This window comes from Salvelinus sp. IW2-2015, linkage group LG4q.1:29, assembly GCF_002910315.2.
Source record: "Salvelinus sp. IW2-2015 linkage group LG4q.1:29, ASM291031v2, whole genome shotgun sequence".
In the NCBI taxonomy this organism is placed as follows: Eukaryota; Metazoa; Chordata; class Actinopteri; order Salmoniformes; family Salmonidae; genus Salvelinus; species Salvelinus sp. IW2-2015.
The window spans coordinates 19013665-19040584 of record NC_036842.1 but is presented as its reverse complement, the minus strand read 5'-3'; the positions used below and the strand labels follow the sequence as shown (position 1 = coordinate 19040584).

At 45.7% G+C, this 26920-nt stretch overlaps 1 protein-coding gene across 1 annotated transcript in view; it reads left to right on the top strand.

The window, feature by feature from the left end:
* Nucleotides 1-26920, top strand: part of LOC111961593 (pappalysin-1) — a gene marked incomplete at its 3' end in the record, with an annotated part of 74246 nt that overhangs the window by 40852 nt on the left and 6474 nt on the right. Inside the window, 3 exon segments of the mRNA XM_023983987.2 lie at nt 9468-9596; nt 9912-10003; nt 13197-13393. Of these exon segments, the coding sequence (XP_023839755.1) occupies nt 9468-9596; nt 9912-10003; nt 13197-13393 (418 nt within the window).

Below are 26920 nucleotides of genomic sequence, written 5' to 3'. Positions count from 1 at the left end.
TGCCTTGGTTAGACAATCAAGTTTGCAAAGCCAGTGTGGTCCAAACACAATCGATCACTTGCAAATAATAGGCATTCCAGCAGTAACAGTTTGCAGTGCTTGCTCGGGCCTGTGAGCCATTGATAGCGCTCGTAGTGGATTTGAAAGTGGCGAACGACCTTTCCCGCCTGTGTCAGGCTTGTAGCGTCGGCGTCGGGCGACCGTCTCCTTTAAATGTCTACTTTTCTTTGAAAGTTAGTCTTGAGAATGGGTTATAATTATATCCTCGACAAATTGATATATTTCTCCTCCTTCCGCCATTGTGGATTGAAAAACAGTTTAGTAGTCGCGAATTAATTGTTTATCAAATTCAGTTTCCTAGTTCTGGGTTTGGCATAGACTGCCCATCAGGACTGCCTCTCAATATTGGTAATCACCAATAAAAGACGTGCACGCACTACGCCTGCTAGCTGGCTCCTGTGTAACACTGGAGCCAGCCAGCAGGCGTACAATAGCCAACTCTAAAGCTGATTGGTTGACACTAAATTTTCATTTCCATTCACTTTAAGCTACAAGCGCCCGCACTGTTGATTCTGAAGGCCTGAGGGCAGATTTTAGACCCCTGGCAACACATGATGGCTGAATATGATTGGATAAAAGATCTAACATAAAGACCAGCCCTCCAAATCTCAACCTGGGGCTGGAAGCAGTGCAACCAAGAGGAAAGCTATGAAATGAAGAGTATAACTCTTACTCTGGGGAATAATTTTATACATATTTGTGGGAAAATATATATATAAAAAATATATATATATTCTGATGATGTTTAGGCCAGCAGAGAAGGCCTTGCTGGCCCTGACGGCCCACCACTGCATTACTTATACTGTCTTTGCTGATATTCCTACTTTGGCACTGTCCATATGTTAGGTTTACTCTCCACTGTCTGATTTGGCAGAATGAGTGCACCACTCAGCAGCGAGTCATTGACGCTAGGCTAGGCCAGCGGAGTTCCTCGCTAAGTGACGTGTCAACATCTGAACCATAGGAGTGATGGAACTTCTCATACGTGTCATCAATGTGAGACAAACTGTTGGTTGACGGGGTGTCTACTGTGTAGCTTGCTATTGTGCTGTATTGAGGTAATGTCTTATTCCTTATAATATAGCGGAAAATATACTGGATCTTATGATTCAAGCATAAATAGAAGAGGCACTGCCACCAACTCCTTGTGACTCTGTCTGAGACTGTGCTAATATGAACATCGTCATTTTACATTGTAGAGTTGCAGGACATTGAGTTAGGCTCATTGTACCAAAGAAAACAACATAATGATGTAAGTCTGAGAGGTCTTACTGTGTAGCACTTGAATTTGTTGAAGACTTAATAGGCAGGAAACCTCACATGTATGGCAGCTGTCACCATGACAAAAGGTATATTGCTTTATTTATTGTATTAAGGTTTAATCTAAGCATTTCTTCAACATCTTTGATTTTTCTGGCCTCTCATCTAGTATCTTTACAAACACGCACACACACACACACACTTCCGCATGCAATCAGTTGGTGATATCAAAAACACCTTGGAAAGGCATATTACTGTGCATTGTGCCAGACTCTAAGTCTGTGGTGAGATAAGGTCTCTATTCTCACAAGGGCCTTAGGGAAGAATGTCTGGATGAACTGCAATGGAAACCGCCATGACGAAATCTTATCACGCGACCACTTGTTGGCCGTAGAGCTAAAGACTTTGGAGTGGCATGGAGAATAGGAACTAGGCTTATATTGTCCCAAGAATACACATAGAATGTTTACCTAAACTGGATCTCAGAGGATGACTACAGGCTGAAATTAATCAGATGTGTTGTGTCACATCAACCATTTGTGTTCATCTCTATTTGCAACGATGGTATAGAATTCATCACAATACATTTTAGAAACAAAGATATACATTGTTCTGATTACCTCTAAACAAAATATAAAGGCCCCAATCTGTTGAAGTCTTGGTCCCACAATGTCATAAGGTGGTTTAGTGAGCTCACAAAAGCTATTTTGAAGCCCCAGGTCTGTCTGGATGGATCAGTGGTCCAGAATAGTCTCTGTTTGACCGAGTATCAGCCCAAAGTAGAGGGGCTCCCAGGGCCATAAACCACATATCTATCACCTGAATGTGTGTACACACATACACACACATGCCTGAAACACTTCCCATCAAGATATCAGTGCTACAGATTGCCTTGAGTGATGTCAGAGTTTCCCCTTTCAACCTCTCTCCCCTCTGTGTCATGACAAAGGTGCTCTTCTTATCTAGGTCCCCCCGGAGTATATTTCACATGCAAGTTATTGTCCCTGGTGGCCCCTGGTGGCCCCCCGTGTCTGTTCAGCTTCTCTTGACACTATTTGAAAAGTACGTTTTATTTTCCTTTTACCTCCTTTTTTTCCATTATCTACTGCATCCCAACGTTTTTTTCTCTCCGTCCTCTTCCTCCTCCTCTTCCTCCTCCTCTTTCTTTTCCCTCCAAGACTGAGGAGCATTTGGAGATGGGAGGCCGAGAGTGGTGGTTGATCTTGGCAGAGGACATGAAGGAAGCCTGATGTGACCTGTTGCTCTGATATGAGACGCATAGTAAAAATCACCAGAGGTCTGTGACGTGGCTCTCCGAGCATCGAGAATAAATCGTCTGCCTCTCTGTCTCGCACTGTCATTCTCTCTCTCTCCCTCTCTTTTGCTCTGTCGTTCTCATCTTTTGTTTCCCAGCCATCCTTCCCGCCGTTCCAGCTGCTTGCCTCCTCCCGCATGGGTCACGTCCATCCGTCAGGCCCGAGTGAGAAATCACAGTGTGTATGTTTCTTGCCCTTGTCCCGTCCCGCGCCTGGCTTAGCCTATCACCCCGGTGTTCTTTTTGTGACAGATTCGGAGGAAGGGGAGAGAGAGGGCCATGGTGCTTGTTGGCGGCGTCACTCATTCTGTCGCTCCCTCTGCTCGCTCATGTGTCCTCCAGGCTCATGTCTCCCACAGCTTTCCTTTTCCAGAGGCTTGAATAATTCAATTAAGACTAAAGGATATTTGAGAATGACCCCGGAGTTGCCTCGAAGTGGGCCAAGACTGCAGAACACTGTGTAAAACAGAGCGGTAGGTCAGGTCAAACATCCCCTTTGATTGTTGATAATAATCCAGTCAAAACCCAGACCCTCAATCTCCTCCTCACTCCTACACAGCACCGGAGAACATTTGTAGGCCATACCTGCCTTTGTGTGTGTGTGTGTGTGTGCGTGTGTGTGGGTGTGTTTCCATTCTATCTGGGGCAGGACAGCCAATTGGAACCCCATGTTCTCTCTCCTGCTGTGTGGGAGTAGGAGAGTGACCGGGTCTTTGGGAAGAGAAGGCATGGAACACATTTCATACTGAAAACCACCACGGTAAAAAAGGCTTTCCTGCAGTAAATCTTTTGACACATTTCGAAGGCACGGGCTGTGTGTTCGGTCGGTGTGCTCTGTGCTGTGCATATGTGCGTGCAAGAGTGCATGTGTGTATATCTGCGTCTGAGTGTGTGTCTTTGTCTGCATTGCGCCTCTGTCTATGTGACTGTGTGTGTGTGTGTGTGCGTCTGTCTGCGCCTGTGCCTGCAATGAGCCTCCATCTGTGTGCGTGTCCGTGTGCATGTGTCTGCTTCCCTCCAAGTGTGTGTTTTATTGGATGTGAGCAACCCCATTCCCAGCAGTGTCCCGGTCAGAACAGAGCTAAATCCATGCATAAAAAGGCAGCCCGGGCCATTCATGTTCAGGGCTCATTTGAATGATTTGTTTTGCCACTTAATAAACGTGACTGCTTCCTTGGCCATTAGTGCCGACACCTCCTAAGTCTGCCGATGGCGGCTGGAAGAGAAGGGGAAGGCTCTGGCCTCGTGTGAACCCATCTGTGAGTGCGATGGATAACACAGCCATTGGAACACAGGGCCGCTACAGTGTGTGTGTGTGTGTGTGTGTGTGTGTGTGTGTGTGTGTGTGTGTGTGTGTGTGTGTGTGTGTGTGTGTGTGTGTGTGTGTGTGTGTGTGGTGTGGTGTGTGGTGTGTGTGTGTGTGTGTGTGTGTGTGTGTGTGTGTGTGTGTGTCGGGGAGTTGCCCGTTAATCAACAGGCAAGGGCTTTGTTTCCCAGAGGGGGATAGACGTAAATGCTAATAATGAGGGAATTGTGTGTGTTTTTGTTTAACTATCTTTGTGGATACCAGAAGTCCTCACAAGGATAGTAAAACAAGGACAAGTCGACAAGTGGGACACTTTTCCGGTCCACATGAGGAAAAATATAAATTTTAGGGTTCGGCGGTTAGGGTTACATTAGGATTAAAGTAGGGTATGGGGGTTAGGTATAGTTTTAGGTTTGGGGTTCAGGTTAGCATTCATTTTAGGGTTAGCATTTTGGATGGGAATCAATTCTTTGGTCCCAAAAGGATAGCAATATAAAACTGTGTGTGTCTGCCGCACGGCATTACGTGCGTGTTCTTTAAATATCTGCACGGGTATGGAGTAGGTTGTAATACTGTGTTTTTCTGTTAGTGATGATTGAGAGCACGTGTGTGCAATGCCATGTGTGTGTGTGTCTGTGTGTGAGGGTCTGCGTGTGTGTGTGTTGTGTGTGTGTGTGTGTGTGTGTGTTGTGTGTGTGTGTGTTGTGGTGTGTGTGTGTGTGGTGTGTGTGTGTGTTGTGTGTGTGTGTGTGTGTGGTGTGTGTGTGTGTGTGTGTGAGGGTCTAAGTGGTGTGTGTGTTGTGTGTGTGTGTGTGTGTGTGTGTGGTGTGGTTGTGTGTGTGTTTGTCTGTGTGTGTGTGTCTGTGTGTGTGGGTGTTGGTGTGTGTGTGTGTGTGTGTGTGTGTGTGTGTGTGTGTGTGTGTGTGTGTGGTGTGTGTGTGTGTGTGTGTGTGTGTGGTGTGTGTGTGTGTGTGTGTGTGTGGTGTGTGTGTGTTCGTCCGTGGTGTGTTTGAATGTGTGAGCTCAGAGGTGTGAGTAATACCAAAGAAATTCAGAAATGAATTGGACTTGATGGTCTATGTGGTTCTACTAACTGGCATTCTATAACATCTTCCCTGTTATTCTGTCTCCTGGAAAATCCACTCCAAACATGAACCAGCAACTCTCATGATGATAATTGACCATTAAATCAAGCACAATCAAAACCAAGGCCAACCACATGCATACAGTATATCTCCTGATTCCCTTGGCACATTCATTGTAGGGTGTCCAATCAAAAACTCATCTTTTGACCAATGGGTAAAATGATATGTTAGTTGTGTAGATAATCATCTAAGAAAACCAATGGTTCAAACCTCATGTCTCTATCATAATCCGTTCAAAACAAATTGGAGTGTCTGCCCTTGTAGGATGGCCAGGATTAGGGTGACTAAATCAACGGAGGCCAGAGAAATAAAGTTGTCAAAAATCTGGAAAATAGCAAGGCGTCAGCTAGGCTGGAAGCTGTGTGAGAATTAAGGCTTACCGTTGAACTCGTCATCTTTCTTCTCAAATCCGGAAGACATAGAACTATATAGAGGTAAGATGAATATCGATTTTGAGACATGATATGTAGTATTTTCATATTTTAGTATACCCTATTCATATTAATGCGAAGTTCCTGTTATTTTTTGATGAATTCTCACAAAAACAAGCTTTTCTCTGATTAGTCAATGGAGCACAGAGCGTACAGCAAGCTTTTTATTTTCAAAACCTTTCACATTTAATTCAGCTCGTGTCATGCTAATTCTGCTATTTGCAACCCTTGGAAACAGCTTGGAAGACGACGACCACAAAATGTAAAATCCTCAAAAGTTTCAGCGAGAAAGCTGCACCACTTTGTCAACAGAGCTCGGTGCTATTATCGAGTGCATTATGTTACGAAATCCGACTTTTTGGATACAATGTTAATGATACGTTACAGAAAGACCCCACTGAACAATTCAGAACATGAAGAATCATATTTGTCTTGGTAAAATGTATTTTATAACATGAGGAAGTGAAATGCCATCACCACTGGGCAGAGTGGGTGGACACCCTATTTATTGTGTCGTGGTGAGATATCCTGCTGGCTCGGACCGCAGAGAGCACACTGATGCGGAGCTATGCAGCTGGATGTTTTTTTAACTCCCATCTTGTTTTTGGCCTGCGCGGGCCATATTGTATTACACCCAATGAAAGCAGTGCTGAAGCCCCTCGCCAGATGTTTGTTTGTGTCCAAGTGTCCTCGGAGTGGGGCGGAAGGAGAGGTGTACAGCTGAGTATACTGTGGCCCCGTGGCTGTTCCCTCACCTCTATACCTAAACACACACAGATACACAAAAGGCATACATACACACTCACATATACCACACATATACCACACACATACCACACACATACACGCACGCACGCACGCACGCACGCACGCACGCACGCACGCACGCACGCACGCACGCACACACACACACACACACACACATAAACAGACCCACACACATGCTGCGGTCACAGCGACCAGCACGCCTTGACTTTTTGTTCGAATGTGAACTCACTTTGTCTGTCTATGTGGAGCGGCTCCATAGATATATCACTTACAGCACAACATAGTAAGAGGGGGAGAGGCAGGAACCCATACAGCCAGTAGGGACAGAGGTGTGGAGAAAGAGTGTGTGAATACTGTGCCATTTTCCTGAATATACTGCAATTGAAACCTACTGTAACAGTCATACCCACCCTCACCCTGCTCATTAATCAATCAATCAAATTGATTTATAAAGCGCTTTTAACATCAGCCGATGTCACAAAGTGCTGTACAGAAACCCAGCCTAAAACCCCAGCACGGTTGCTAGGAAAAACTCCCTATAAAGGCCAGAACCTTGGAAGAAACCTAGAGAGGAACCAGGCTCTGAGGGGTGGCCAGTCCTCTTCTGGCTGTGCCGGGTGGAGATTATAACAGAACATGGCCAAGATGTTCAAACGTTCATAGATGACCAGCAGGGTCAGATAATAATAATCACAGTGGTTGTAGAGGGTGCAACAGGACAGCACCTCAGGAGTAAATGTCAGTTGGCTTTTCATAGCCGATCATTCAGAGTTAGAGACAGCGGGTGCAGTAGAGAGAGAGTCCAAAACAGCAGGTCCCGGACAAGGTAGCACATCCAGTGAGCAGGTCAGGGTTCCATAGCCGCAGGCAGAACAGTTGAAACTGGAGCAGCAGCATGACCAGGTGGACTGGGGACAGGAGCGGTCGGGAGACACTGTGGCCCTGTCCGACGATACCCCCGGACAGGGCCAAATAGGCAAGATATAACCCCACCCACTTTTCCAAAGCACAGCCCCCACACCACTAGAGGGATATCTTCAACCACCAACCTACTACCCTGAGACAAGGCCGAGTATAACCCACGAAGATCTCCCCCACGGCACAAACCTGAGGGGGCGCCAACCCGGACAGGAAGATCACATCAGTGACTCAACACACTCAAGTGACACATGGAAGAGCACCAGTAAGCCAGTGACTCAGCCCCCGTAATAGGGTTAGAGGCAGAGAATCACAGTGGCCGGCCAGGCAGAGACAGCAAGGGCGGTTCGTCGCTCCAGTGCCTTTCCGTTCACCTTCACACCCCTGGGCCAGACTACACTCAATCATAGGACCTACTGAAGAGATGAGTCTTCAATAAAGACTTAAAGGTCGAGACCGAGTTTGCGTCTGTCACATGTATAGGCAGACCATTCCATAAAAATGGAGCACTATAGGAGAAAGCCCTGCCTCCAGATGTTTGCTTAGAAATTCTAAGGACAGTAAGGAGGCCTGTGTCTTGTGACTGTAGCGTAAGTGTAGGTATGTACGGCAGGGCCAAATCGGAAAGATAGGTAGGAGCAAGCCCATGTAATGGTTTGTAGGTTAGCAGTAAAACCTTGAAACCAGCCCTAGCCTTAACAAGAAGCCAGTGTAGGGAGGCTGGCACTGGAGTAATATAATACATTTTTTGGGTTCTAGTCAAGATTCTAGCAGGCGTGTTTAGCACTAACTGGAGTTTATTTAGTACTTTATCCGTGTAGCCAGAAAGTAGAACATTGCAGTAGTCTAATCTAGAAGTGACAAAAGCATGGATGAATTTATCTACACGTTTCTGATTTTTGCAATGTTACGAAGATGGAAAAAAGCTGTCCTTGAAATATTCTTGATATGTTTGTCAAAAGAGAGATCAAGGTCCAGAGTAACGCCGAGGTCCTTCACAGTTTTGTTTGAGATGACTGTAGAACCATCAAGATTAATTGTCAGATCCAACAGAAGATCTCTTTGTTTCTTGGGACCTAAAACTAGCATCTCTGTTTGCCGCCATCCACTTGCCGCCATCCACTTCCTTATGTCTGAAACACAGGCTTCCACGGAGGGCAATTTTGGGGCTTCACCATGTTTCATCGAAATGTACAGCTGTGTATTGTCAGCATAGCAGTAAAAGTTAACATGATGTTTCCGAAGGACATCACCAAGAGATAAAATATATAGTGAAAACAATAGTGGACCTAAAACGGAACCTTGAGGAACACCGAAATTTACAGTTGATTTGTCAGAAGACAAACCATCCACAGAGACAAACTGATATCTTTCCGACAGATAAGATCTAAACCAGGCCAGAACTTGTCCGTGTAGACCAATTTGGGTTTCCAATCTCTCCAAAAGAATGACGTGATCGATGGTATCAAAAGCAGCACTAAGGTCTAGGAGCACGAGGACAGATGCAGAGCCTTGGTCTGATGCCATTAAAATGTAATTTACCACCTTCACGAGTGCAGTCTCAGTGCATTGATCTGAGCCTTGATCGTACAGAGCCTTTATGGACCTCTCTTTGTAGGTTACTGGAATTTGTTCGTATAGGACTGAACTCAAACTGATGCGTAAAACACTAATTTTGTCAATAGGACATGTGTGTGGAAAATCAAGTTCCACACACAGATCTTAAGTTAGGATTCGTCCTTAAATGCTCTTGGGTTTTCTAGGGCCAATAGTCTTGGCCACTCTATCGCTACTCTAGGTCAGTGGGCTGAAGGTCTATTATCTGTGTGTGTTTGTAGAGATGTGGTACCAGCTAAAGGCTTATTCTCTGTGTGTGTTTGTAGAGATGTGGTGTCAGCTTAAGGCTTATTCTCTGTGTGTGTTTGTAGAGATGTGGTGTCAGCTTAAGGCTTATTCTCTGTGTGTGTTTGTAGAGATGTGGTGTCAGTTAAGGCTTATTCTCTGTGTGTGTTTGTAGAGATTGGTGCCAGTTTAAGGCTTATTCTCTGTGTGTGTTTGTAGGATGTGGTGCCAGTTTAAGGCTTATTCTCTGTGGTTTTTTTGAAGAGTTGTGGTGCCAGCTAAAGGCTTATTCTCTGTGTGTGTTTGAAGAGTTGTGGTGCCAGCTAAAGGTTGCTCCCTGTATGTGTGTGTGCGCGTGCGTGTGCATGTGTTTCCATTTTATCTGCGGCAGGACAGTAAAGTTTTCTCTGTGTGTGCTTTAGGGACGTGGTACCAAGCAGTGTGTACACCTACCAGGTTCCAAACCATCTCAGCCACAGTGAGAGTGAACCCTCCCCACCCCTCACCCACCAGCTTGGGGCACCATACTGCGGAGACGGGCGCATCCAGAGGTAACGTGTGTGTGTGTGTTTGCATGTCTGCGTGCTTGCATGTGAGTGTTCTCCCAGTAACAGTCTCTGTCTGTCTGTCTGTCTGTCTGTTGTCTGTCTGTCTGTCTGTCTGTCTGTCTGTCTGTCTGTCTGTCTGTCTGTCTGTCTGTCTGGTCTGGTCTGTCTGTCTGTCTGTCCTGTCTGTCTGTCTGTCTCTCTCTCTCCTCTCTCTTCTCTCTCTCTCTCTCTCTCTCTCTCTCTCTCTCTCTCTTCTCTCTCTTCTCGCTCTCGCTCTCGCTCTCGCTCTCGCTCTCACTCTCTCTCTCTCTCTCACAGGGCCCAGGGAGAGGAGTGTGATGATATGAACTCCATGAATGGAGACGGCTGCTCCAGCCAGTGTAAGAAGGAGCCCTTCTTCAACTGTGTTGGTACGTCCTCCTCAGCACCATCAACATGTCAAAATAGAGACATTTTAACCATTGTAGTTATTTGTCCCTAAAGTTAACATATTAGTTATACGGTATGTCACTTATGGTGACATATTGTCTAAATGTCACGGACACACAACCAATCGAATATGAATAACCGTTATTTAACACAGTGGCTGGTTCTATGACTCAAAATGAATAATGTCCACAACTGAGACAGTATGCATGCTTCAAAAGGTGATTCATTGGTAAGACACAGAAGAATACCATTTCCATCCCCATTGAGATCTCTATGAGGGCGGAACTACACAGACACATTTTGCTTTCCATTCCAATTTGACGATTTCATTGGTCCCTTGAACTTAGCAAGGTTATTTTGATTGGCCAGCTGTTACGGCAGTTCCTGTGCCTCTTATCGGTAGGAGGACTCCCCAGTGTGTGTGGTTGAGAGGCGTATGAGTTGTGGGGAGATGTGAGTAACATGCTAGTCACACGCTGGCTCGGTGAACGACAGCGGCGAGGCATTCGCTAGTTTCACATCTGTGTCTGGGACTTGTCCAAGGGCTTGATGCGTTTCTCATAAGAGCAGATGCCATTGTGTATCATGGTCATGTTGATGTCTCGCTGAGAGTCTGGAAAGGATTGTCGTTTGAAGAGAGAATAAACAACTTCATTCAGTGGATTGGATTCTCTGGCGTCCTCGTCAGTCACTGTTTGGTCAATAGATGGATGATTTCTTGTCCTCCTTCGAATAATAATTTTTCTCTTCCTCTCCTGTTTTTTCACACAACAAAAAGTCCCAGTGTGTCATAGCTGATCTCGCCTCATCGAGGGATGTGTTTGTATGTGCATGCACATGTTTGCATGAGCGTTTGTGTGTGTGTCTCACAACCCCTGTGAGATCGTTTTCCGTTGACCGCAGCGCTCTGGGATATGTGTGTGACTGCCTGACATATTCCTAGTTTTTGTGTGGAAATCGGACACTATAATGAAGGGACTGAATGAGCGGCTAACACAGAGCATGGTGCAGCCTGACGTGCTCTCAGGCTGGGGAGAAGGGACAGATACTGTACACATACTGTTGCCATAAGGGAATAAATTAAATGTGTATAGGCTGAGGAGGAAAGTTGACTGGGTTCCCTTGTTGAATAGAGTCACGGTACTGCTTCACAGAACAGCTCTCGTTCTCTCTGGCCTCCCCCTCTTTATCTATCTATTCCCAACGTATTCCCAATTCAGCCTCTTTCTACCTCCTTGTTTTCCTCTGTAACCCTTTCTTTCTTCTCCTCTCTCTTCTGGTTCATCAATTTTATCATTGTTTCCCTCCTGAACTCAATCACCTCTTCTCTCAGTCTCTCTCACTCTCTCTTTTGCTCTTTCTCTTTCTCTCTCTCTGTTTTTCACTCTCTCAGTTTCTTTCTCTCTCTTCCGCTCACACCTTTTCTCTCTCTACCTCTCATTCCCTCTCACTCTTCATCCGTTTGGAGTGGCAGGAGTGCATTCTATATGCCCCCTCTGCAGCCCCTCGTTTCAACATCGTCAGAGCAGAGTACAGCACTAAGCAGAGCAGAGCTGGGGAGGGTTGGAATTTCGAGGAGGCCCAGCCAACTTGGCACGGAATGCCGCCTTCCCCTTAACTGGAACCCCGACACTGTGAGAGCACACGCACAAAATCCAGCCTCCTCTAGCCCAACTCCAGCCCCAACTCCAGCCCCAGCTCCAGTCAGCCCCAGCCCCAGCCCCAGCCCCAGCCCCAGCTCCAGCCCCAGCCCCAGCTCCAGCCCCAGCCCCAGCTCCAGCCCCAGCTCCAGCCCCAACTCCGGGTGGGATGTCTGGAAAAGCCATACTGGTGTATCCTCCTGCCTGGTCTCGCTCTCTCAACTCTCTCTCTCTCGCCCCCTCCTCTCTCTCTAAATAAAACAGAAACGATCCTAATCTGTCAAGTTCATCAGATAGTGTTACGCTCCTGGAGGCACTACTCGTTCCCAGCCTCCCCTGCAGGAGAGGGCACGCCTTGAGTGTTACTTTATTTATGCAGACATCCCATTTCTGTCAACTGAAACGAAAACAATGATGGGAGACAAGCGAGGAAAGCTGGAACTGCTGAGAGGGCAGACATGTTTACACTCTGTGAGAGGGGAGGGGGAGGAGGTGAGAAGAGGAGGAGGGGAGAGAGATGGATTTTAAAATACTCCCACTGTTGATACATTGTACTCTTAGAGAGAAATTGATGTTAAGGTGTGCAGCAATGGAGTTGTATCTTGTGGGATGTGTTTGCCACTCACTGTTGGTCAGTATCTGAGAGATCTGTCTCCGTGTTACCCAAGATGCCTTGTGTGCTTGAGGAAAAAGATCCCTTCGATAATGGACTCGTCCAGTCCTCAAAGCACACACTCTAACAAATATATATATATTCCATTTAGCAGACGCTTTTATTCAAAGCGACTTCAAGTCATGCATGCATACATTTACACATGGGTGGCCCTGGGAATCGAACTAACAACCCTGGCAGTGTAAGCACCATGATCTACTAACTAAGCAACAGAGGTCTACACAGTCAAACATTAAACGTGTGATAAATGTACCTGTTTCTCAACTTTGTAAAGTGGGGTTCTTCCTTGTGAAAAATGGAGGGACTACCTGGACTAGTCCAATAACAAACACCAATTTTTTTTTTTTTTTTCACAAATAGATTGAAAGTTCTGAAAAATCTATAGATATTTATTTTAAAACAGAGTATAAAATACCAACCATGCTAAAAGGGCTTATTTAAACAAATAAAACAGATAGCATGCCTAAACAGATAGCAGATAGCATGCCTAGCTTCCTCTATCCCCATGTTGAATGCTCTCTACCAAATAGTTTTCGGACATCATGAATAAAGCAGGAATAATCATTGAGGTGTGGTACAGTAGTGAGTGAGGCCTAAACATCCAACACAAGACAAGACAATAAACCAAGACAAGATCAACTATTAGCAAATGCAGTTGATAGCTAAAGTGCAATGGATAAGCTATGATATATATATTGCGTAATCTGGGCCCAGTTCAACAAGTTCATTGACATCAACACTAACAGTTTTGAAACAGTTTTCAAGTTCATTCGCATTAACACATTAACCTCCACACAATCCAAACGGTTTAAGAGCAAACATTAAGATTGAATCTCTTCTCTCTTCTCTCCCTCCCTCCAGAGGAGCCCAGTATGTGTTACTTCTACGATGGTGACGGAGTGTGTGAGGACTTTGAGCGGGAGACCAGCGTGAGGGACTGTGGCCTGTATACCCCCAGTGGCTTCTTGGACCAGTGGGCCACAGCCGTGCACGTCTCCCACCAGGAGAGTCTCTATTGCCCTGGCGAGGTGGCCGCCGGCTATCCTGCTGTCACTAAGGTACTTCCTTAATGTTATAAAAAAAAAAATTAGCCCTTTTTCGTGGTATCCAATTGGTAGTTACAGTCTTGTCCCATCCCGTACGGACTTGGGAGAGGCGTGCGTCCTCCGAAACATAACCCAGCCAAGCCACACTGCTTCTTGACACAATGCCGACTTAACCCGGAAGCTAGCCACACCAATGTGTTGGAGGAAACACTGTGCACCTGAAAACCATGTCAGCGTGCACTGCACCCGGCCTGCCAAAGGAGTCACTAGTGTGAGATGGGACATGGACATCCCTGCCAACCAAACCCTCCCCTAACCCGGACAACGCTGGGCCAATTGTGCACCGCACCATGGGTCTCCCGGTTGCGGCCGGCTGCAACAGAGCCTGGACTTGAACCCAAGATCTCTAGTGGCACAGCTAGCACTGCAGTGCCTTAAACTACTGCGCCACTTGGGAGGTCCAGGTACTTCCTTAATGTACATCCATAATCTACGCCACACCACATTATAGGTAGTGTTCAATAGGGCACTCAACAGAAAACATTTTAAACACTTTGCAGCAAAATTGGTGTTTGTTATTGGACTAGTCCAGGTAGTCCCTCCATTTTTCAGCACCAAGTGGTTTTAACAATGACATGGTTTTCCATAAGTGGTTATGACAGACAGATAATGGTAGCCAATTTAATGTGTACATGCCACCTCACATTACCTCGTTGAATATTTTTGGTACAATTATTTAGCTACTTATGAATGTCTGTATCTGTTACTGTGAGCTGAGTCTATGTTCAGGGGCTTGTAAGGTCACGAAGACAACGGATGTCTACACTTCACCTTGACAGGCCCCCATGATGTCAGCATTTTGTTTGGGAAGTTTATTGCGCTTTCTCATCTCAGAAGTCTCCAGCTTTTCTTTTTTGGGGGGAGGAAACTGAGCCCGAAAAGCTCTTGAAAACGTTATCTGATTCATTTTTGGCCCCGGGGTGTTGTAAAGAGAGAGCTGTCTGTTGTCTGAGGTGAAGTTTATAGCTTTCATTAATGTAATGCTTATGGAGGACAGGAGAAGATATCATTGATTCCACTCAGAGACTCTGGGGCCATTGATCTGTTGCTGTCTTGGGACACAGGGAATCACTGAGTGCCAAAAACACACTACACAGAGAACAACTGCATTAGGTTCTGTCCTATTGAACCTCTCTCTGCTCTACAGGCCGTTACCACAATGTTATTAGATTGGATATAATGATTAACAAAGTGTTATTTAATTGGAGGCAGGCTTATTAAAGGACCCCACCAAACGGCAACGTAACTCATGTTGTAGAGCGGAAAAGCTTGATCAGGTTCCACCTCAGAAGAATGACGCAGGTTACTTATACATATTAATGAATTGGGGGTGGAAAGGAACGTCGTGGTGATTTCTCCCTTCAAATAGGGCACTGACAAGCTATCAGTGTAGCTAGCTAGCATGCTAACCTTATCTCGCTAGCTAGCTATCTTGCTAACCTTATCTAGCTAGCTAATGTTATCTGTTGTTGCTGTCTTATTTATTTTTACTACACCATATTCAAAAGATTAGCCAGCTTGCTAGGGATATGGCTGGCTATGGCTGGAGCTGGGTTTATCATAAGCATTTTAGGGAAAACCTTTCCAACAGATGGAAACTAGTATCTTTGACTTAACCAATATAGTTGTGGCATTTTCCATAAATTGTGACTGTGAATCAGCTAAAGAAATAGTAATAAGATGAATCTTCAGTAATATGGATCTGTTGAAAGGTTGACATGCGTTTTTCTACATTCTATTGGACACGGACGGTGCAACCTTTGGTAGGTAGGCTGCTGGCAGGCTTTGGCTGCAGTACAGAAAAGCCAAATCAGCCCGTGCTCATAGTTCTCATAGGGGAAGAAATGATAGTCTACATTGACTTTGCTCAAGATGCACACCGCAAATGACATGTAACAACACCTTGAGCACATCAGACACAAAACACCCATACAAATGTGACAACAGCACAACAAAATAGATAAACAAGTTCCTTGAATTTTCTTTTGCAGCTTCCTTTGCATTATAGGGCAGACAATTGTGGTTTCTAGCTGCACCAATCAAAGCAGTGGAGTGTGTAGAGAAACAGTAGTGAATGGTAAAAATCATTCATCTTGGGGCGACGGGGGGAGAGGGGTTCCAAAATGAAATCATATCACGCAATTTTACAATTTCTAAAATGATCATATACATTTTTTTATACAGACTAGCAATTTTTTTTTAGCAAATTGACAAATTATGCAATGGATTATGATCATTTTCTGGTAAAAAAGTGGAGGCGCAAAAACATACGTTTGAATTTGCTCCATGGCTCAGGTGGCCAAGTGGACGCACGGCTGTTTGGCTCAGCTCAGTCGCAAAGAGGAAGAAGTTTGCAGCTGTTTCTGATTAATAGACAATGTCATAAAATCCAGCCCTGAAGCGAAATTTAGTCTGGAAATTATTTTCACAGTATATCATAAGAAAACACACGGCATTGACACGACTTCCATGAATGTCCCACTTCGGATTTCCCACTTCAAGCCCAAATATATAATACTTTGACTAAAACAATTACTCACTAGCTAGGTATTCTAAAATCTGCATAAACAAAATATGTCAATTTTTCCTCCAGAGATGTATTTACATAAAATGGATTTGTTGCGGATAAAAGTCTGTGCATGATGATGTAGTGCACATGAAAATTACTTTTGCAGTTAAATTCCCATGTACAGAATAAAAAATACAGTGGCGAGAACAAGTATTTGATACACTGCCGATTTTGCAGGTTTTCCTACTTACAAAGCATGTAGAGGTCTGTAATTTTTATCATAGGTACACTTCAACTGTGAGAGACGGAATCTAAAACAAAAATCCAGAAAATCACATTGTATGATTTTTAAGTAATTAATTTGCATTTTATTGCATGACATAAGTATTTGATCACCTACCAACCAGTAAGAATTCCGGCTCTCATAGACCTGTTAGTTTGTCTTTAAGAAGCCCTCCTGTTCTCCACTCATTACCTGTATTAACTGCACCTGTTTGAACTTGTTACCTGTATAAAAGACACCTGTCCACACACTCAATCAAACAGACTCCAACCTCTCCACAATGGCCAAGACCAGAGAGCTGTGTAAGGACATCAGGGATAAAATTGTAGACCTGCACAAGGCTGGGATGGGCTACAGGACAATAGGCAAGCAGCTTGGTGAGAAGGCAACAACTGTTGGCGCAATTATTAGAAAATGGAAGAAGTTCAAGATCACGGTCAATCACCCTCGGTCTGGGGCTCCATGCAAGATCTCACCTCGTGGGGCATCAATGATCATGAGGTAGGTGAGGGATCAGCCCAGAACTACACGGCAGGACCTGGTCAATGACCTGAAGAGAGCTGGGACCACAGTCTCAAAGAAAACCATTAGTGACACACTACGCCGTCATGGATTAAGATCCTGCAGCGCTCGCAAGATCCCCCTGCTCAAGCCAGCGCATGTCCAGGCCCATCTGAAGTTTGCCAATGACCATCTGGATGATCCAGAGGAGGAATGGGAGAAGGTCATGTGGTCTGATGAGACAAAAATAGAGCTTTTTGGTCTAAACTCCACTCGCCGTGTTTGGAGGAAGAAGAAGGATGAGTACAACCCCAAGAACACCATCCCAACCGTGAAGCATGGAGGTGGAAACATCATTCTTTMGGGATGCTTTTCTGCAAAGGGGACAGGACGACTGCACCGTATTGAGGGGAGGATGGATGGGGCCATGTATCGCGAGATCTTGGCCAACAACCTCCTTCCCTCAGTAAGAGCATTGAAGATGGGTCGTGGCTGGGTCTTCCAGCATGACAACYACKCYAAYCACACAGCCAMGGCAACTAAGGAGTGGCTCCGTAAGAAGCATCTCAAGGTCCTGGAGTGGCCTAGCCAGTCTCCAGACCTGAAKCCAATAGAAAATCTTTGGAGGATGCTGAAAGTCCGTATTGCCCAGCGACTGCCCCGAAACCTGAAGGATCTGGAGAAGGTCTGTATGGAGGAGTGAGTCAAAATCCCTGCTGCAGTGTGTGCAAACCTGGTCAAGAACTACAGGAAACGTARGATCTCTGTAATTGCAAACAAAGGTTTCTGTACCAAATATTAAGTTCTGCTTTTCTGATGTATCAAATACTTATGTCATGCAATAAAATGCAAATTAATTACTTAAAAATCATACAATGTGATTTTCTGGATTTTCTGGACTTTGTGAAGTGTACCTATGATAAAAATTACAGACCTCTACATGCTTTGTAAGTAGGAAAACCTGCAAAATCGGCAGTGTATCAAATACTTGTTCTCCCCACTGTACAAGTTTAATGGGTTTCCATCGCATTTTCAACTCACTGATGGTTTTGTCACACAAATGTTTGCGTTATATACATAGCAAATGTGCCAAAAGATCAAAAGCTCATCACCTTGCACTTTCATCACCTTGTTAAGTTCATCATCATTTATTTCATCTATAGCCTAAGAAACTGTATGCTTTCCCGAGTCACAATGAGGAGAACCATGCAACATATCATATTACTTCGATATGATGGAAATTATATCAATATTTTTGCATAAGTGTTTCCACTGATATTTCTCACAAAATTAAGTTTACCGACACAATAAGATCCCACCTTCTCTAGCATATTTTGTTTTGTTGACATTGAGGGAAACCTGGTTAGTGTCTTAAATGCTTGTGCAGCATCATGAGTAACTCAGAAAAAGGTGCCGCTGTTGTGGTACTTTAATGTGTTATATGATTGGACATAGTACAGGGACAATGGACTGGTATGTAACGGACATTTTTGTATTATTAGTATAATATTATACTGTAACTATGTATGTGACCATTTCTGCCCGATTGACAGAGATCTTACTATAAAGCCAAAACAACATTTCAAATAGACAGGAATCATCTTCCAGTCTTCAAAAAGAGTGGCATACATCCCACTGAAAGTATTGGGACTAGAAGCACTTCAGTGTGGTCCTTTGCAGCTCAGTTGGTAGAGCATGGTCCTTGTAAGGCCAGGGTAGTGGGTTCAATTCCTGGGACCACCCATATGTAAAATGTATGCACGCATGACTAAGTCGCTTTTGGATAAAAGTGTCTGCTAAATGGCATATATTAATGTTTTCAGAACTGTTTTTGCACAAAGAATGTAATTTAGTCTACGCAGTGTTTTCAATACAGAGAAAGGTGGCCTCTCAATACAAGTGTTGAGCTCCTTTTGTGACGTCAATGTTCATACTATCTACACGAGCTCACAGCTCGATGCGTGTGAGAGAGGAGACAAAGTGTGTTCCCACCAATGTAGTTGCATAAGAAGCTATTTTCCCTGAAGACCCAGCAGAGCAGCACACGTGCTCCATAAATGATTTCTACTGTGAAGAACACAGTGCCCTGGGTCAGCTTGAGATGGTATCACTGCCAAACTGCAAGGCCACCTACTGTAGGCTACACACACACCATCACATACACACACAAACTGTAGGCATACACACGCATACACCATGCAACAACAGCTGAAGCTATCCAGGAACAGCAGCAGCTACAGGAACAGCATGTGTTCACCCTGAGTTAAGGACCTCGTGGTTTCAGTGTTTAAAAACACTCGGCTGAAAAACGCCGGGTTTAGTTGGGTTCATCTGACATGCCTTTACTATTTATCGTTACAGTAATGCCTACTTTTCAGCACATACTGTACCTCCTCAACCTGTCAGACTTCCCTCAGACTCCCCGTGCCCAGCTCCTGCCGCACCTTTAGGGAGATCCTTCATCCAGACGTGGCACGCACACACTCTATTTGATCCCGGCCTATGCGCTCAGAGATAATATCTCCCCCAGTCAAGATGACAATAAAGCTGTCTCACAAAATTACAGTAACCAGCTACCTCTTTGTATGGACTACACGCCCCACACAGAATATCCCCTGCCTTCCATTCTCTCTCCCCCAAAGGTGGGCACAGGAGATGACACGTTCTGATTTCCTGTCTACTGTAACCAGGTCACCTAGGGTTTATTGGTACTAGAAGCGACTTCCACAGACTCAAGTTTGCGAGTTAAAGTTTTCCCTCCACGCAAGGCTGATCGGGGCACTGTCCAGTTCTGCTTCCCGCTGAAGGTTGCTACTGCACTGTATCGAAGCAATGTTGTTCGCCCTTAACTATACATATAGGTGTTTTTTGGCAATGTTATGTGCTGTAACTAGATAATTACACACAGGTGTAACAGCTACTTTTCCAGCGATGTTGCTGATATATAGACTTTATTGTTTTCTTTCATGACTTTTCAATGTTTACTGTTTAGTGCAGATTTCACTTGGACATAACAGGTTTACCAGAAACCTACAGTTTCCCACTGTACCATATACATTCTATTTACGCTTTGAGGCTGAACTTCACATGTCATGGCTCAGAGCTGTGAGGTCATGGAAACGAGTTTGGGGCATGGAACCATGGGCGCTTCTGATCTGGATCTTCAGTGGTAAACAAGGGCAAGGGCCGCCCACAAGCCAGCAGCCACAGTGCATCGTGGGTAACCATATTTGATGTCAGGTAGTGTGGGTGATGGTGGAAGGCTCCTGGCTCCAAACTCTCTTGTTGTTTTCTACCACGCTTGTTGTGTCCCCCACCGTGGCCGGGGCGGTGTCGGGCCGGGGGGGGGTTTCAACATTTCAAAGCACAGGGAGGCAGGGTGTGCGGGGACCAGAGGGAGAAAGCTAGTGATAGGAATCTGTCAGGATGCATGAAAGGAACAACAGACGTATGGAGGACGAAGGCACTTGGGATGAGTTGGACCTGGTTATTCATGGAATCTGATGTGGGCTGGGGTTACGGAGGGTGTATCTACAGGCAGGCCAGACGCACACAGGCGAACATATGTCTGCACCTGGTTAGATACAGTAAATTAACTTCTTATAGGAAGATCAGGGCAAACTTTTGCCAAGCAAGTCGATGGTGGATCATTCTCATCCACACATCTGCACCACTGAGCTGAACTCTGGCAGCTTCCTTCTTCCCTCCGTTTGGGTGAGCAACAACCTTCCAGCATCAGCCATACATAAGTACATAAGAAACACATAATTTCCCCTGAAGACACATGCACTGTCTGTCAGTCTGGCCGTCAGGGCCAAAACCAGGCTGAGAAATGATATAACGCAGCATGCAAAGCCTTGTACTTAGGAAACAAAATATACACACTGCCACTGTGTGTAACAGCTGAGAGCTCAGTAGCCTGCAGTCTTTCTTCTTTCAAGAAGAAATCAGCGATTCAGAGTGACACGCATCTATCAGAGGGCCACTGACCGTGGCTACCGGGCTCGCCTGTTGACTTTTATAGCCCCGCGCGCTGTCGGAGGGCAGGGCCCACGCTCTGTTTGATTTTCTTTCCTATTTTTTTCTTCTCGCCGTCAGTTTTATCATGTCGGTTGCACAGTGTGCCGGTTGTGCAGGAGGGTAACTCCATCCAGAATGAATGTGGAGGTGGCGCTCCATTGAGATGTCTTGCACTCTGAGAATGTGCAAAGGGCACACGGGATGGATGGAGGGACAGACAGAAGAAGACAGAAGGAGATAGAGAGAGTGTGAGAGAAAATAGGAAAAAGAATGAGGCACAGAAATAGGATGTGAGACAGAGACAGACAGAGAGAAATAGAGTAGGAAAGAGAGGGAGAGAGACGGACATAGAGAAAGAGAGAGAGAGATGGACAGAGAAAAAGAGAGAGTAGGAAAGAGAGAGACGGACATAGAGAAAGAGAGAGTAGGAAAGGGAGAGAGAGAGACAGAGAGAGAAGAAAATTAGAGAAGTAAGGAAAGAGGAGAGAGAGGACGGCAGGAGCAAAAGAGAGAGTAGGAAAGAGAGGAGAGAGAACGGTGCACAGGGTCGCAGAAGCGAAGAGCAGAGTAGGAAAGAAGAAGAAGGAGAAAAACGTGGAAAGAAGTTCAGGTTACAGAAACAAAAGGTTGATATGGAAAACGGGGGCACGAGAAACAGAAGCCCTGAAAGAGAGAGGTAGGAAAAGGAGAGAGGAGACGATGGACAAGACGGAGAGAGAGTAGGGAAGAGAGAGAGAGATTGGAGCGAGAGAGAAGATAGAAGGAGTAGGAAAGAGAGAGAGACGGACAGAGCGAAAGAGAGAGTAGGAAAGAGAGAGAGAGAGAGAGACGGACAGAGAGAAAGAGAGAGTAGGAAAGAGAGAGAGAGAGACGGACAGAGAGAAAGAGAGAGTAGGAAAGGGAGAGAGCGATGCAGACAGAGAGGAGAGGAAGAAGGCAGACAGTGTTTCTTTGTACTGTGTGCTTTGCTTTCGTCACTAGCTCTATTCCCTTCACTAAAGACCTCAGACAGTTTGTTAATGGATTATGTCTGCTGTCAATTTGATCCTAGCGAATAATGTCTACACCCAGTAACAAAGGGAGGAGCAACGCTTCAGATGTGCATTTTATGGAAAATGCCATGGCTTAGAATGAAAACTTCAGAACAAATAATGGACACTAATGCATAAATTGGCCAAACCCCAGTTTCACACCCCAAGGACAGCCCTTATTTAATTATTTTAAACAGATTCAAAGTCATCACAACTCTGCTTTTTTATTTAATTAATATACCATACAGACACAAGAGATATAATTAACTTAAGCATTAAGACAATTTAAGGGTTGATAAGTGTTAATGATGATACAAATCTGCCTCCTTGCACATTTGAAATGTGTTTCTTGGCCAATTCATCTGTAGTGCTAGCTTCATCTTTCCATTGAGGAAGTGGTACAATGTTAGGGTTAGCCATGTATAGATGCATATAGAAGACCAGTGTTTTAGGGTCCGCTTTGGGAAGTTTACGTACATGAACATCTGTTTTTTCTTTCCCATGGAACACATGCACGCACGTTCACACACACACCACACACGTCACGTACCTTCCGTCTGTCCAGCAGCAGCTACAGTAAGTCGGCCTGCTTCATGTAGGATTATAGTCGTGGTCCCCAGAGGATTCATTGTACCACTCCTGTCTTTGTGCAGCACAACATAATGTTCACACAGTAACACCATGGGATATTTATTTTAGCTTGGTTAATTGGTGAATTGGGCTTAGTGCTAGCAACCAGCAACGCATATTACAGTAAACCATTTAATGGTGAGCCAGGTGATTTCTCAGGGGATGGATGCTGCCCAGCAATCTCTGACGCAACCCCGGTCCAGAGCCCTAGAGAGCTCCAGTGTTTTATCATGGATCCCAGGCAGACTACAGGATAACATTAGTAGCAGTCCACTCACGCCGCAAATAATCACCAGTATATGATGCTGAGCACAGGCGTTTAGCACGTTAGACCATGTATGTGCACGGGCAGGGAGCTATGGATAGAGATTCCTTCTCGCAGGCAACTAAGACAGTGTGGTCCCTCAGGTACCTCACCGTTTACTAGAAGAGGAGGAGAGAAGAACATGAGAGAAGAGGAGGAGGAGGAGGAGGAGGAGGAGGAGGAGGAGGAGGGGAAAAAAGTGTCTGGCTAGTAAAAACAAGGAAACAATCACCGTGGTTTTGTTCCGAGTCCCAGAAGTGCAGTGTGCGCAGGCAGAAACACACACACCAAAGCCCGTCCAGTAGCTAACAGCTCTGTGCTCTCGGTGAGGAACTACAAGGAAGGGCATGTTTCCCTCACACTATAAACCCACTCCAAACCACACTCCTCGTCAGGCTTGCGGCCAGTGACATAAGCATGTGGTAACATTAAAAAAGCCCCGAATGGCGTTCCGACGTTCTCCTGTTTCAATTATCATTAAGGGAACCATCTGGAAACCCCATCAGGTCGGGTTCTGGAGGTATCAGCAGCCCTCATTTACATTTTGAGCTGTTAACACGTAGGTTTTGGCCGCAGGGACGAGTGTTGGACGTGTTGAGTGAGGGACATTTATGTGCCAGTGGCAGCCTGACAGAGAAGGCCATGCCCAAGGAATCCATCGCCATTCTGAATCCATCTGCGATCGGCTGGTTGGCCTGGCACTGGTGCACCCACCCACCCTGGTTCTGTGGTCGTAGCACCAGCCACTGCTTAGGTCTTGACAGATGAGATCAGGGGAGTAGGTAGACCACACTATTACTTTGCCCTCAGCTCACTCGCTGGGCTGCGGCTAGAGCACGGCCTCCTCTCAGTAGGCCGTATAAGCCCCGTTATTAGCTCAGTAGCCAATGGGACGGTGTGCCTGGCGGTAAGGGTGGGGCTGGGGAGCCGTTTCTCCTCGGTGACAGGACATTACCTCACACGTCAGGCGCTTACCAGCATTCCGCTAAATAATGGCGGTTTGAACCTCGCACAGGACTCGACCCGCAAATGTCTCACAGATGCTCGCTTCTTCCGCCCTGATGGAGCTCTTATTTATGCTAACTTTCACAAAACAAAGCGGGGATGAAGAAAAAAGAAAAGAAAAAGAAGCCAAGCAGCTGTTTACTGGATGTGTTTCGATGAAATAAATAAACACATTTGGGAGCCGTGGCCAAATAAGAAACATCCGCTCCCCAAATGTGCCGTAATGTGTGTTGAATCCAGTGTACTTAGGGAGGGGCAGCCGGACGTAGAGGAAACCAGCGGTAGTCAGCTAGGGCGGACAAGCTCCAGCAAACGCCGTGTTCCAAAGCTGCACTTTTCATGACCAATCCTGAGAGGCCAAACAGGGTCACCCCTCGCCCTGAATAGGCCGTTCATAAGCTACGCAGTACACAGGAGCAGAATATGGACCATTCTGTTGACAAGTAACATAGATGTTTATGGCTTGATTAGATGTCATTCATACTTATGAATGAAAATATTTGCAGAGAAGTGTATACAAGCATGGGCTATTTTCAACTCATGAACTGAGTCCCAGAGATGCTGCATGTACTCTCCTCTGCAGGATGGCCATGAGGTTAGAGAGAGAGGAACTGTGAGATCACCCTGCAGCCAGTTAACATATTGTGAGTGGGCTGCTCTTGGGTGGCTGAGGTTACTGTTGGGTTTGGGGTTACGCTTGGGGCCTCTCCCTCTTTCTCTCTTCCAGCTCGCCTGACTGTGTGTTTATAGCTATAGACCTGGGGTTGGGGTTAGGGCCCTCTCTCTTCCATCTTGACTGTGTGTGTGTCTCCGCCTAAGCCCGAGGTTGGCGTTGGGTTGGGTGTTATGGTCTGGGGCCTCTCTCTTTTCCCAGCCTGGCTGTGTGTGACTGGTTGTAGAGTTTGGGTGTTATGGTCTGGGGCCTCTCTCTTCTCCCAGCCTGGCTGTGTGTGACTGGTTGTAGAGTTTGGGTGTTATGGTCTGGGGCCTCTCTCTTCTCCCAGCCTGGCTGTGGCTAAGGCTTCCCTCTGCAGAGGTGATCTAACTTCTACCACTGGCATCCGATCTGAACCGCAGCGGGAAACGCCATGGTAGAGGCAAATTAAGCAATTAAGACCATCATTATGTCTCTGGCTCTGTGGTTTTTTACCCTCTCCCTCCTCCTTCTCTCTACGTCTTTCGTTTGGTGGGGGGATCATTGTGAGAAACGGTGCTGATAGGCAGTCTGTCCTATTTGCTGCATTTGAGCAGAACCCTGCTCTCTGTCTCCCTGTCTCTCTGTCTCTGTTTATCTCTCTGTCTCTCTCTGTCTCTGTTTCTCTCTCTGTCTCTCTCTGTCTCTGATTCTCTCTCTGTCTCTCTCTGTCTCTGTCTCTGTCTCTCTCTCTGTCTCTGTTTCTCTCTCTGTCTCTCTCTTCTCCTCTCTGTCTCTGTTTCTCTGTCTGTCCCTCTCTCTCTGCCTCTATCTATGTGTGTCTCTCTGTCTCTGTCTCTCTGTGTCTCTCTCTGTATCTCTGTCTCTCTCTCTTTCTTTCTCTCTCACTTTCCCTCTCTCTACCACCCTGAATGATTGCCCTGGCTGCAAGAGTCTTCAAATGGAGCCTTCTCACGTAGCTTGCTAAAGTGTGTGGGGTAGGGCAGCCAACATGCATCTTGGGATCTGACTGGTCTAGGCTGGTATGACTATAGGGCCAAAGGGGAAGTAGGGCTCTCTGCTTCAGCCAGACTGGGTGAACCCCTCCATGGAGGAGACACACAGGAGAATGGCCTCAATGGCCCTATCCCCCCCACCCTCTCTCTCTCTCGCTCTCTCTCTCAATTCAATTCAATTCAAGGGCTTTATTGGCATGGGAAACATATGTTAACATTGTCAAAGCAAGGGAAGTAGATAATAAACAAAAGTGAAATAAACAATAAAAATGAACAGTAAACAACACTCACAGAAGTTCCAAAAGAATAAAGACATTTCAAATGTCATATTATGTATATATACAGTGTTGTAACGATGTGCAAATAGTGAAAGTACAAAAGGGAAAATAAATAAACATAAATATGGATTGTATATACAATGGTGTTTGCTATTCACCCTTTTCTTGTGGCAACAGGTCACAAATATTACTGCTGTGATGGCACACTGTAGTATTTCAAACAGTAGATATGGGAATTGATCAAAATTGGGTTTGTTTTCTAATTCTTTGTGGATCTGTGTAATCTGAGGGAAATATATGTTTCTAATATTGTCATACATTAGAGGTTAGGAAGTGCAGCTCAGTTTCCACCTCATTTTGTGGGCAGTGTGCGCATAGCCTGTCTTCTCTTGAGAGCCAGGTCTGCCTACGGCGGCCTTTCTCAATAGCAAGGCTATGCTCATTGAGTCTGTACGTAGTCAAAGCTTTCCTTTGAAGTTTGAGTCAGTCACAGTGGTCAGGTATTCTGCCGCTGTATACTCTCTGTTTAGTGCCGAATAGCATTCTAGTTTGCTCGTTTTTTTGTTAATTCTTTCCAATGTGTCAAGTAATTATCTTTTTGTTTTCTCATGATTCGGGTGGGTCTAATTGTGTCTCTCTCTGTCACACACAGCCACATTGCTCTTCTGGCTGCCTGTCTGCTCTCGGACCTCCTTCCCTCCTTTTACCTTAAGTGGTGATTTAAAAACAACAGCGTGTATCTGCAGACCGGGTGCTCAATGTTGTCTGCTCGTAAGCAGACAGCTGGTCTGAATTAAGGACCGATGGAGGGGTAGAGGGGGGAAACACAACAGTACAGATCTTAGAGCTCCTTCTCCGCTGTTGCTGCTGTGTTGTTCAGGGAACCATAGGCTTTAGGTGTTTTGCTTGTAACTTCCAAACACCCAGTTTGAGCTGCGCAGAGGCTGAAGGGACACAGGGGGTGGAATGGAGGGGACGAGAGAGGGGGTGCACTATTGGTGTTTGAGGATGAGAAACGGGTGCCGTCCCTCCCTCCCTCCTTCTGTTTACTTGTCTAGCAAGCCCCCCTTGATGTGACAATAGAAGGGATCTGCGGCCACATGGCCTTGTCTTTAGGCTACTACAAGGGTGAGGAAACCGCAGAGGGCTGACAACACTACTCCTACCTCTTTTATAGGGCCTTTTTTCTTCTCTCTCTCTCTCTCTCTCTCTCTCTCTCTCTCTCTCTCTCTCTCTCTCTCTCTCTCTCTCTCTCTCTCTCTCTCTCT